The 11175-nt window shown below is 70.5% G+C and overlaps 2 protein-coding genes across 2 annotated transcripts; both read right to left on the reverse strand.

Moving 5' to 3' along the window:
* Positions 1 to 54: 54 nt before the first annotated feature.
* SPAG5 (sperm associated antigen 5) lies at positions 55 to 5092 on the reverse strand. Its single transcript, XM_076354914.1, has 14 exons — positions 4998 to 5092; positions 4122 to 4763; positions 3847 to 4039; positions 3365 to 3484; positions 3141 to 3233; positions 2882 to 3016; positions 2454 to 2573; positions 2103 to 2195; positions 1740 to 1874; positions 1481 to 1574; positions 1316 to 1409; positions 1105 to 1186; positions 546 to 679; positions 55 to 238 (listed from the first exon to the last, which is right to left on the reverse strand). Exons 1-14 carry the CDS (start codon positions 5090 to 5092, stop codon positions 55 to 57), a joined length of 2214 nt encoding a protein of 737 aa, XP_076211029.1.
* A 2020-nt stretch (positions 5093 to 7112) lies between these two features.
* Positions 7113 to 10786, reverse strand: RSKR (ribosomal protein S6 kinase related). Its single transcript, XM_076354915.1, has 12 exons — positions 10736 to 10786; positions 10433 to 10636; positions 9659 to 9742; positions 9515 to 9583; positions 9287 to 9356; positions 8396 to 8503; positions 8195 to 8235; positions 8068 to 8095; positions 7908 to 7997; positions 7749 to 7837; positions 7567 to 7677; positions 7113 to 7474 (listed from the first exon to the last, which is right to left on the reverse strand). Exons 1-12 carry the CDS (start codon positions 10784 to 10786, stop codon positions 7253 to 7255), a joined length of 1167 nt encoding a protein of 388 aa, XP_076211030.1. The 3' UTR covers positions 7113 to 7252.
* Positions 10787 to 11175: the final 389 nt, after the last annotated feature.

Here is an 11175-nt window from a genome sequence, read left to right on the forward strand (position 1 = left end):
GGAGAGGCACAGGTGTCCGACACCCACCCCCGGGCCACCCCCTCGTCCTTGTCCTCAGGGCAGGGCTCCTACCTCCTCTTGCAGAGCAGCCCTGAGGCAATCGGCGAGCTCCTGCAGCCGCATCTTGCTCTCGGAGATGTCCGTGGAGCACCAGGAGACTTTGTCCCTCTTGAGCTGCAAGTCGAGGAGCTCGGCCTTGGTGCTCTCCAGCTCCTGGGCAAGGGCAGTCTGCTCTTCCCTGCGCGATGGCACCAGCCTCAGTGGGAGCAGCGTTCCCCCTCCTTGGTGTGGGATGGGGACATTTCCCACACCCGCCTCCCACCACGACCCAGCAGTGGTGCAAACCCCACAGATTTAGGCAGCTTCCTCCAAGATGGGGTCTGCTGGGCTTCCCCACAGCCTCTTCCACCCGCCTGGGCAACCACACTTGGCTGGGGCAGCAGTGACCGAAGCCATGTCCCCCTGTGTGTCCCCCACCCCCCAGGAGGGGCTCAATTTCCCAAAAATAGAGGGGTTCAAGCAGAGGTGGTGAGCAGGGTTGGTACCGCAGGCGCTGGTGGGAGTCCATCAGCTCCTTGTTCTGCAGGCTGCGCTCCTGCAGGGCAGCCAGAGAGGACTTCAGCCTGGCTTCCACCTCCAGCAGCTGCGTGCGGGACATGTGGTTCTCCTGGTTGAGAAACTGCAAGAGGGTGGAGGACACAGCCGTGAGCACCTGGCCAGAGACCCGAGGGGGCCCATTGGGACCCCCAGCACGGTCCCTCCCACGCCTCTGGGTGCTGTTTCCAATCAGGGGCAGCTTTACTCCAGTAGACCAACCCCTGGAGACCAGCAGTTTACCGGGGACATAGGACAGACTTGGGGACGGCACCACGCCTGTAGCCAGGGGAAAATTATCCCGGAGAGCTGCCCGCCCCTCTCCCTGGGAATCGCCGCCGGGCAGGACGGAGAGCTGCGCTACATGTGGGATGTCAACCGCCCTCGCCGTGCTCACCCCCCCCGGGCAGGAGAGCTAATCCCGCTCCTGGCCAGTTGCCAGCGCTCCCGCGAGGCCTTGACGGGGGCCGGCAGCGCGTGACAGCGCGGGCAGGACCAGGCAGCTCCTACCTCCCGGCACTCGGTCGCCTCCCGCAGCTCCTGGCACAGCCCGTTGCACTCCTGCTGCAGGGTGTCCCTCTCCTGCGCCAGCCTGCGGGGATGGGATGGGGTCAGGGTGCGCCGCGTTTTGGGGGCAAAGGGTGGCAGGAGGTGGTTGGAAGGGGGGGGGGGGGGGGGGGGGGGGGGCAGTGCAATGCCCTGCCCCAGGGCTCAGACTCACCAGGCCATCTCCTCCCACTGCTTCTCATTCTCCTGCTGCAGCGCATCCCGCTCCTGCTCCAGGTTGGCCAGGTTCGTCATCAGGGAGCTCACGTCTGTGAGGGGCAGAGTCGTCAGCACAGGGGGGACGGGGGCAGCACCAGCCCCCCACGTCACCCACCCCTACCTGCGCTGAGGCGCGAGTTGGCCACCGTCAGCTGCTCCAGCTGAGCCACCGCGTCCTGCAGGGCCACCGAGGTCTCCTCCAGCTGGCAGGACGCCTGCAGAGACACGGTGCCCTCCGGGCTCGCTTTGGGCTGTTCTTCCCCATGGGGTGTTCCCACACCAAGGGTGCCCCAAGTCCTCCTGTGCCTTGGGGGCAGCCGGGCTGCAGGGGAACATCTCAGACACCCCGGGGCACCGCTCAGCACTAGGCAGTCCCCTACCTCCTCCTTGGCTTGAAGAGCTTCGTCCGCTCGCTGCCTTGTGGCATCCCGCTCCTCCAGACAGCTCCGCAGCTTGCCGGGCACGCTCTCCAGCACGGCCCGGCACCGGGACACCAGGGCCCTCGCCTGTTCCCGCTGCAAGGGGAGACAGCGCCGGGCAGAGCTGAGCGCCGCACGGCCGTGCCGACTGGGGTGGCTCTGCCCAGCTGCGTGACTGAGGATGGGTCTGGCAGCCAGGCTGCCCGCGGGGTACCCAGGGCACAAAGCGCCCTGAGATGGAGCCAAGCGGCACCAGCCTGGACCGCACTAGCAGGAAGGCAAGGGGCTGAGCCTGCCACCAGCCCCCACCGGGACACCCCTCACCTCTGCATCCAGGGCTTTCCTTTCCTCCTCCAGATTTTCAAAGGTGACATCTATGAATTCCCGGAAAGGCTGAGTCTCGGCAGCCAGGGATGCCTGTGGAGCAGGAGAGACGGGTCAGTGCTGCCGCGGTGGAAGAGCCATAGTCAATGGCTGTGGAAGGAGACAAGCACCAGCCCCAAGGCCGGATCTGCGGCAGCTTCCCAGCAACGGCTCCAAGAAACCTCTGATGGACACAAGCCCGTCGATGACCATTGCTCAGAGCATCGCCCAAGCCCAGGACGTGGGGATGCCCTTCCAGCCCTCCCTGGGATCCAGAGAGGAGGCAGTTGGAGGTGCCCACCCGCTCGGTACCTGCTGGTCGATGGTGTCCACCAGCAGCATGCCCAGCTCTCGCTGGGAGGCCAGGCTCTGGTCGCGGGCGCCGATCCGGGCGCTGGCATGGGCACGGAAGGCCTCCAGGAAGCGATTGCCCTGCGGAGGGAAGGTTGCTGCTCTGGGCATGGCGTCGCACGAGGGGCAGCTCCCAGGAACCATCCCCGCATGCTGCTGCAGCCCAGGGCTCTTGCTCCCAGCAGAGACACAGCCCGAGCCAAAAACCCATCTCAAGAGCTCCAGCCGCCCCGGGCAGCCACAGCCCTCCTGGCCGCCCCGGGCCACATCAGGCTTTTCCCCCCGAATGCCAGAGAGACCTTCCCCCTCCACAGAGACGCAGGATGCCCCATCAAAGGCACAGGGATGGCAGAGCCTGCCCTGATCCCCCCACCGGCTGCCCCCCCTACCTCCTCCTTGGCTCGGAGGGCTTCGTCCGCTTGCTGCCTCATGGCATCCCGCTCCTCCAGGCAGCTCCGCAGCTTGCCGGGCACGCTCTCCAGCACAGCCCGGCACCGCGACACCAGGACCCTCGCCTGCTCCTGCTGCGAGGGGAGATGGTGCCAGGAGGCACCGGGTATAGCCGGCAGCCACTGTGTGTGCTGGCAGTGCCAGTGTCTCCCGAAACCCAGGGGAAAGGGTGCCCAGCCCGGCTGCGCAGGGGCTCACCTCCCTGTCGAGTGCTCCCTGCTCATCCTGCAAGCTCTGAAATGCAGCATCCGCGAGGCCCCGAAACAGGAGGCACTGCCTGCTCCAGGCGCTCTGGGGAAGGGACAAGGGCACCGGCACTCAGGCAGCGCTTCCGGGGCCGGCACAGGCAGCGCCAGGCACACGCATGCCCTGCCAGGCTGAGACCTGGAGCACTCATCGCATGCCAGCCAGCCGAGACGCACCGTCCCCGCGGTGGTTAGCTCCAGCTCCCGCTGCAGGTCCTGCTCCGCTCCCCGCTGCCGCTGCAGAGCCTCCATTTTCCTCCGCAGCTCGAGGTAGAGATTGCGATAGATCTCCTCCTCCTAAGGGCATCCCGGCAGAGAGGAGGGGGCTTCGCACCAGCCCCGCTCCACCCTGTGGTCCAGCGAGAGCTATCTGGCTGTGACACCTCCCGTGCCCCCCTCCCCACGCGTGCCAAGGATGTTTCCCTGCACAAAGGATTCCAATCCAGCAAACTCAGCAGGTTGAGCCAGGCGCGATAACGCAGCTGGAGCAGCACCGGGCGCATGATGCCACGCACCGTGCCGCAGCAGCCCCGCTTTACTTCTGCTCCACCGGGCTGCAGTCCAGCTGGGGCCACAGTCCAGCTGGTGGCACATGGGCACCATCCTGGCGCCGAGGCCATGGAAAATGGGGTGGCATCACCCCAGCAAGGGGCTCTTACCCCTTTGGGGTGGGTGACATCCGTCTGTGTGAGCGCATCCCTCTGCTCGGCCGGCCCCACGCCAGGCAGCGGCCGCTGGCTCTCCTGCCAGTCACGCAGCTGGAGCGAGAGGGCTTCGATGATGATGAGGGTGCTCTCCAGCCGCCCCTCCAGCTCTGCCCGTGGCAGGGACCTCAGCTGCTCCCGGGGACAGCTGGGGACAGAGAGAGGGCTTGGGGCAGGGACAGCCCGCGGGTGCCACAGCCCTGTCTGGAGGTGGATGTCCCCACACTTACTGCCAAAGCAGGGAGTCCGTTTCGGCAGCGCTATCCTTGGCACAGGGGGAACTGCCCGCAGACGTGTTCATGCTCCTCTCCCGCAGATCCCGGGGGGTCATGAAGGTGCCGGTGACCACGGTAGGCACGGGGGTGACGCTGGTGCCAGTGACTGCGGTGGGCACGGGGGTGACGCTGGTGCCAGTGGCCGTGGTGGGCACGGGGGTGACGCTGGTGCCAGTGGCCGCGGTGGGCACGGGGGTGACGCTGGTGCTGGTGTTCCGCCGTGGCGCAGGCAGGGGCAGGCTGTGCCTCAGGGACTCCAGCAGGGACGAGGTGTTGAGGCTCTTCTCCAGCCACACCAGTGGCAACACCCAGGACACAGCACCCGGGGCCACCTCGGGCGAGGGGATGGCCGTTGCCTCTGACCCGGCACGCTCCGACCTACCTGCCTCGGTGGGAGGGGGTCCAGGGGGGCCCTGCTCTGGGGGGGTAGGGGCTGGGGACTCGGCCCCCTCAGGGGTGTCTTGGCAAGGCGGGGAACCCGCACTCCCATCTCCAGCCAGGGGCTCGGGGGCCACGGGGCTGCAGGAGAGGTCGGCGGGCGCCGCTCGCCAGCCGTGGAAGGGAGCTCCTGCGGGGTGGAGCTGGTGCCAGGGGGCCCTGGGGTGCAGGAGGCCAGGTTGGCACTGCCAGGGGGTCCGGGGGTGCAGGGTGCTAGAGTGGTGCTGCCCAGGGAGTTTGGGGTGCAAGGCACTGAGCTGATGATGCCAGGGGGCCCTGGGGTGGTGCTGCCAGTGGGCTCCAGGGTGCAAGGCCCCAGGACAGAGCTGCACAGGGGGACCAGCACGGTGCTGCCGGTGGGCTCCAGGGTGCAGGGCCCTGGAATGGAGCTACATGGAGGGGTTGGCACAGTGCTGCCGGAGGGCTCCGGGGTGCTGGGCCTGCACAGGGGGGCTGGCACAGTGTTGCTGGGGGGCTCCGGGGTGCATGGCCCTGGGACAGGGCTGCACAGGGGGGCCAGCACGGTGCTGCTGGGGGGCTCTGGGGTGCTGGGCCCTGGAACAAGGCTGCACAGGCGGGCTGGCACAGTGCTGCCGGGGGCTCCAGGGTGCTGGGGCTGCACAGGGGGGCCAGCACGGTGCTGCTGGGGGGCTCCGGGGTGCAGGGCCCCAGGACGGAGCTACATGGGGGGGCTGGCACAGTGCTGCCAGGGGGCTCTGGGGTGCTGGGCCCCGGAACGAGGCTGCACAGGGGGGCTGGCACAGTGCTGCCGGGCGGCTCTGGGGTACATGGCCCCAGGACAGGGCTGCACAGGGGGGCCAGCACGGTGCTGCCAGTGGGCTCCGGGGTGCAGGGCCCTGGAATGGAGCTACATGGAGGGGTTGGCACAGTGCTGCCGGAGGGCTCCAGGGTGCTGGGCCTGCACAGGGGGCTGGCACAGTGCTGCTGGGGGGCTCCGGGGTACATGGCCCTGGGATGGGGCTGCACAGGGGGGCTGGCACGGTGCTGCTGCAGGGCTCTGGGGTGCAGGGCCCCGGGATGGAGCTACATGGGGGGGCTGGCACAGTGCTGCCAGGGGGCTCTGGGGTGCTGGGCCCTGGAGGGGAACTGCCAGGGGGCTCCAGGCTGGTGCTGCTGGAGGGTTCTGGGGCACCGGGCATCAGGGTGGGATTCCTGGGGGACTCAGGAGCACCAGGTTTCAGAGTAGGACTCCCGGGGGTCTCTGAGGTGCTGGGCCCCAGGGCAGGAGTCCCAGGGGGCTCTGGAATGGTGCTGCTGGGGGGGCCCGGGGTGCAAGGCACTAGGGTGGTGCTTCTGGGGGGGAGCAGGATAGCGCTTCTGGGGGGTCCTGGCATGCAGGGCACCGGGGTGACGCTGCTGGGGGGTCCCCGGGTGCAGGACACTGGGGTGGCGCAGTCATGGTCCTACAGGATATTTGGGGGGGGGGGGGGGGGGGGGGGGAGTCAGGGCTGCCCTGCCCTTCCCCCCAGCACCCCATAGCCGTTTCCCCCAGTCTCCCCACTTCCCCCACCCCAGTAGATATAACTGTCCCCCCCACCGCCCTGGTACCCCGCCCCCCCCCCCCCCGGTCCCCGAACAGACCTTGAGCCGCAGACGGCGGAGCAGCGGGGTGAGGCTGGTGCGCTCGGCGCCCGGCTGCAGCCGCAGCTCCTGCAGGGGGGCGCGCCGGGGCCGCTGCTGCGCCTGGAGGAGGGCACCGGGCGTCACCGGCGGCACCACCGGCGGCACCCCCCCCCACCGCACACATACCGGGAGCGCTCCGGCCCGCACCAGACCCGCCGCCCCCCAGCTACCTCCGGGCAACCCCGCACGGTCGGGGCCGCCCCGCCGGGACCCCCCCACCCCACCCCCGGGGCTCTTCCCGCCGCCCCACCGGAACGCCCAAACCGGTGCCCCCTCCGCCCCGTGCCGAGCCGAGCCGAGCCCCCCGGCCGCACTCACGGCGGGGGTCTGGGCGGCCCGCATGGTCCCGCTCCCGGTCCCGGCTCCGGTCCCTGTCCCGGCTCCGGTCCCGCCGCTTCCCGCGCGCTGCCGCCGCCGCCCGTTTGAAAACCACGCGCCGCTCTGATTGGCTGCTCAGCGCACGCGTCACTCCACCGGGGAGGTTGTTAGAGGCGGGGACTATGTCCGTTTGTGGGCGGGGCGTGGGCGGGGCTTCGGGGCTTCGGCCCCACCCCCGCGGGGCAGCGCGGCGGAGGCGCTGGGCAGCGCCGAGCACGGGGCGCACCGGGGGCGCGCAGCCCTCGCGGGGGGGGGGGGGGGGGGGGAACACGGGACACACGGACGCGGGCCCAGCTCCCCCCGGACCCCGGGGCCTCCCCAGCGCCTGTCCCGGGGGAACCAGCCCTGCACGGCCCCCCAGACCCGCCCCGACCCCTGCCCCAGGAAGGGGGCGGGCGGGGGGGGGAAGGCAGCCCCGCACATCCCCCGGCGGTCCCGCTCTCCCCCGGGGGTCCCGCAGGACTCAGGGCAACATCCGCAGCGGTGCCCGCGGCTCTCGGGTTTATTGCTCCCGCGGGGAGAGGTACAGCGTTGGGGTAAGGGGGACCCGGCCCAGCAGGGTCCAACCCGCTGCCGGAGTGGGGGGGATGTCCCTGAGCGATGCCGGGGGTCCCGGCCGTGGCGGCTCAGCCAGGCCAGGGCTGGCCCGGGGGGGTGGTGAGGTCGCAGTCGAAGTCGGCGAAGGTGGCGGGGTCGGGTGGGGGCTGCTCGGGGGGGCGCGGGGCCACTGCCACCACCACCGGGTCCTTCTGCAGCAGATCGGCGTCAAAGACCACCCCGCGGAAGAAGGGGTGGCCCTGGAAGTGGTGGAGGTAGCGCAGGCGGCGCAGGGGGTTGTGGCACAGCAGCTGGGGACAGAGGGAGGACAGTGAGCGGTGGGGACCCCAGCATCCAGACCAGGTGGCCAGTGGGGACCCCAAAATCCAGGCAGGAGGATTACCTCGGCAAGTAGCCGGGCCAGCGCGGGGCTGAGCGCAGGTGGGCTCTCATAGCTGCTCTGCTTGACGCGCTCCAGCATGGCCACGTGGTCCCCCGCTGACGCCACGGGGAACTGGGGGGGGCAGGGAGCGGATTTAGGGGCTCCATGGGGTGCGCCTATCCCCCCCACCCTGTGGCCCTCACCTCCCCGCTGGCCAGGGCGAAGAGCAGGACTCCCAGGGACCACCAGTCAGCTGCATGGCTGTAGGGCCCCCCGCTCAGCACCTCTGGGGCTGCGGGAATGAGTGGGTGAGCGCCTGGGGGGGCTGTGCCCCCCACCACAGCCCCCCGCTGCCCCCTTACCCATGTACTGCAGGGTGCCGCAGATGGTGTGGGCTCGCTCGCCCCAACGCAGGTGCCGGGAGAGGCCGAAGTCAGTGAGCTTGAGGTGTCCTGTGGGGCGAGACACCACGTGGGGACCCATGGACGGGGTGTCCCCACACTGGTGCCACCAGACTCTTACCTCTCTCATCCAGGAGGATGTTCTCCATCTGAAATGAAACAGGCGCTGGGGTGGCCTCGCCATATCAGTGGGTTTGGAGACCCTCCCTGCTCCATACCGACCCCCCCCCGGCCCTGCTGCCACCCACCTTCACGTCTCTGTGCACGATGCCCAGGTCGTGGAGATACACTGGGAAGAAGATGGAGCCGTCAGAGTGGCAGGTCCCCTCCCGGGGGTGCCCGCTGCCACCCCCGCAGCACCCGGCAGGCAGCTGCCCCCCCCGAGGGATGGCTGACCCTGCCTGCAGGTTCCCCGGTGGTGGCTGTCCCTGGCATGGCAGGCCACTCACCCAGCACCAGCACCAGCTCGGCAGCGAACAGGCGGACGGTGGCCTCGGCGAAGCGCTCGACGGCACGCCACAGTGCGTGCAGGTCTCCGGTGCTGCAGTAGGTGCACACTGCCGGGACGGGCGACGGGCCTTACCGACGGGCTGCGCCATGGGGCCAGGCTGGCGTGAGGGGCACAGGCACCGGGGTGGCACGGGCACGGTGGGTCACTGGGGCCACGCACCATGGTGACGTGGGCACAGGGGCCACGTGGGCACCAGGACCATGCACCAAGGTGATGACAGCACTGGGGCTGTATGGGCAGCGAGGTGGCGCAAGCACCAGGACCACACTGGCACCAAGGTGGCACAAGCATCAATGTGGGCACCAGGACTAAGGTGACATGGGCACCACAGCCCAGGGTACTGGGAACATGCAAGTACTGGGGCCATGTACCACGGTGACATGGGCACCAGAGCCATGTGGGCACCGGGAACACACAAGCACCAGGGCCATGTGAGCTCCAAGGTGGCACAGGCACCGTGGCCACACGGGTACCAAAGTGACACGGTCCCCGGGGTCACACAGGCACCGGGAACACGCAAGCTACGTGGGCACCGAGATGGCATGGCCATCAGGGCCACTGGGGCCAGGCAGGCACCGGGGCTGGGGCGCCTCGTTCACCCCCGTGCTGGTCCCTGCCCCGCTGCGGCTCATCCCCATCCCTGTGACCCCGTCCCCATCCCCACGGTGGGTGCGGGGTGGGAGCCGGCGGCTGAGTGCCTGGATCCCCGCAGGGCAGCGGGCAGCGCGGGGGGAGCGTGCGCGTGTGCAGGGACACGTGTGCAGGCGGCAGGGACACGTGCATGGGCGGGGGGGGGCCGGGGCAAGCCCATGGGCAGATGGTCACTCACTGATGAAGAGGTGGCGCTGGCCCTGCCAGCTGTCCCCCAGCCCGTGGACAAACGGGTGCCTGACCTGTCTCTGGGGACACAAAGCAGAGAGGGTGAGCGGCCCCCGGGGCAGGGGGCCGGGGACCTTGCTTCTGCCACCCTCCTTCCGCAGCCCCAGCGGCCTCCTGCCGTCCCCACGGCCGCCTCGACCCCCCTCACGGGCTGGGGTCCCCGCTGAACCCCCCCAACCTGGATGCTGACTTCTTCCTTGCACTGCTTGAGGGTGTCACGGCGCAGCACCTCCACTTTGGGCACGACCTGGGGGGGTGAGGGGCCATCAGGGGGGCCCGGGGGCAGGCGGGGGCACCCACGGGCCCTGGGGGCAGCACCCACCTTCACGGCGCAGACCTTCTCCCGCCCGCAGTCCAGCACTTTTAGGATGGTCCCGAAGGAGCCTTTGGCCACGAAGCCCAGGATCTGGGGGGGGGAGCAGGGCCTGAGCACCCCACAGAGATGGGCTCGGGGTGGGGCAGGGTGTGGGGTCCTGCGTGGGGTGAGGTGGGGCAGCACAGGGGACCAGGAGGACCCAATAGAGACCCCAGTGGGACACATGGGGACAGGGACACGGGGACCCCCGCACAGCGCTGTGGATGCCAGCAGGATGCACGGGACCCCTGTAGGAGGCACGGGACCCCGGTAGGACACTTGGGGACCCCATTAGGGTGCAGAGGGACCCCGGTAGGACACACAGAGACTTGACACGGGGCACGGGGACCCGGCGGGGGTAGAAGGGGACCCGGTGGTACGGCCGGGGACGCCGGCAGGTTGCGCAGGGACCCGGCACGGCGTGCGAGGAGAGCCGGTAAGACGGTCGGCGATCCCGGGATGGCGGCACGGGAGGACGCTCGGGGACCTCGGGAGGATGCACGGGGCGCTGGGGGACCCCGGTAGGACATACAGGGACCCCAGTAGGACGTGCAGGGACCCCGGTAGGACATACAGAGACCCCGGTAGGACATACAGAGACCCGGCACGGGATGCGAGGGGACCCGTTAGGGCGCTCGGGGCTGCCGGTGCGGGATGCGTGGGCGCCCCGGTAGGATGGTCGGGGACCCCGCTAGGATGCACCGGGACCCCGTTAGGAGGGCGGGGGCCCCGGGACGGCACCTTGAGCTGCTGCTGGCGGGCGGAGGGGCGGACGGGGAACTCCGGCAGGAAGAGCGAGACGAGCTGCGGCAGCGGCCACCCGGACAGCGGCGGCTCCTCGGCGGGGCCCCGCGGGGCCAGGGCGAGCCCCGACCCCGACCCCGGTACCGGTACCGGTCTGGCGCGGCCCAGCAGCGCCCGCACCCACGACCCCACGGCGCGGCCCTGCGGAACCGGGGGCAGCGTCAGCGGGGCGACCCCGGGGCGGGGGGGACCCCGGGGCGGGGGGGGGGGGGGGGGAACCTCCGGGGCCGCCGCACGCACCTGGAGGGGCCGCACCGGGGCCGGGCCGGGGCCGCTGCTCGTTGCTCCCATCGCGGCGCCGCCCGGCCGCGCCCCGGGCCCGGGCCCCGGTAATCCGCCGCTTTACATAACCCCACCGCCCCGCCCCGCCCCGCCCCGCCCGGGCGCGACCACCCCCCGCCCCGAGGCCGGGCACCGGGGCCGCCCGCTTGCACCGGCTGCGCACCCCGGGACAACCCGCTACACCGGGGCTCCCCCTCGCAACGGGTGCCCACCCAGGGACACCCACCCGTGACTGATTCCTCCCCCCCCCCCCGGCTTCTGGGCAGGACACACCCTCTGGAACCCCCCCCCCTCCCCGCACACTTTGGGGTTCCCCCTTCAACCACTCATCCTCCCTTTGCACCCCACTTGCCGCAGCCCCCCTGCCTCGGGGCAGCCGGTGGGGTACCTGCAGCCCC

The sequence above is a fragment of the Aptenodytes patagonicus genome, chromosome 17 (assembly GCF_965638725.1).
Source record: "Aptenodytes patagonicus chromosome 17, bAptPat1.pri.cur, whole genome shotgun sequence".
NCBI lineage: Eukaryota > Metazoa > Chordata > Aves > Sphenisciformes > Spheniscidae > Aptenodytes > Aptenodytes patagonicus.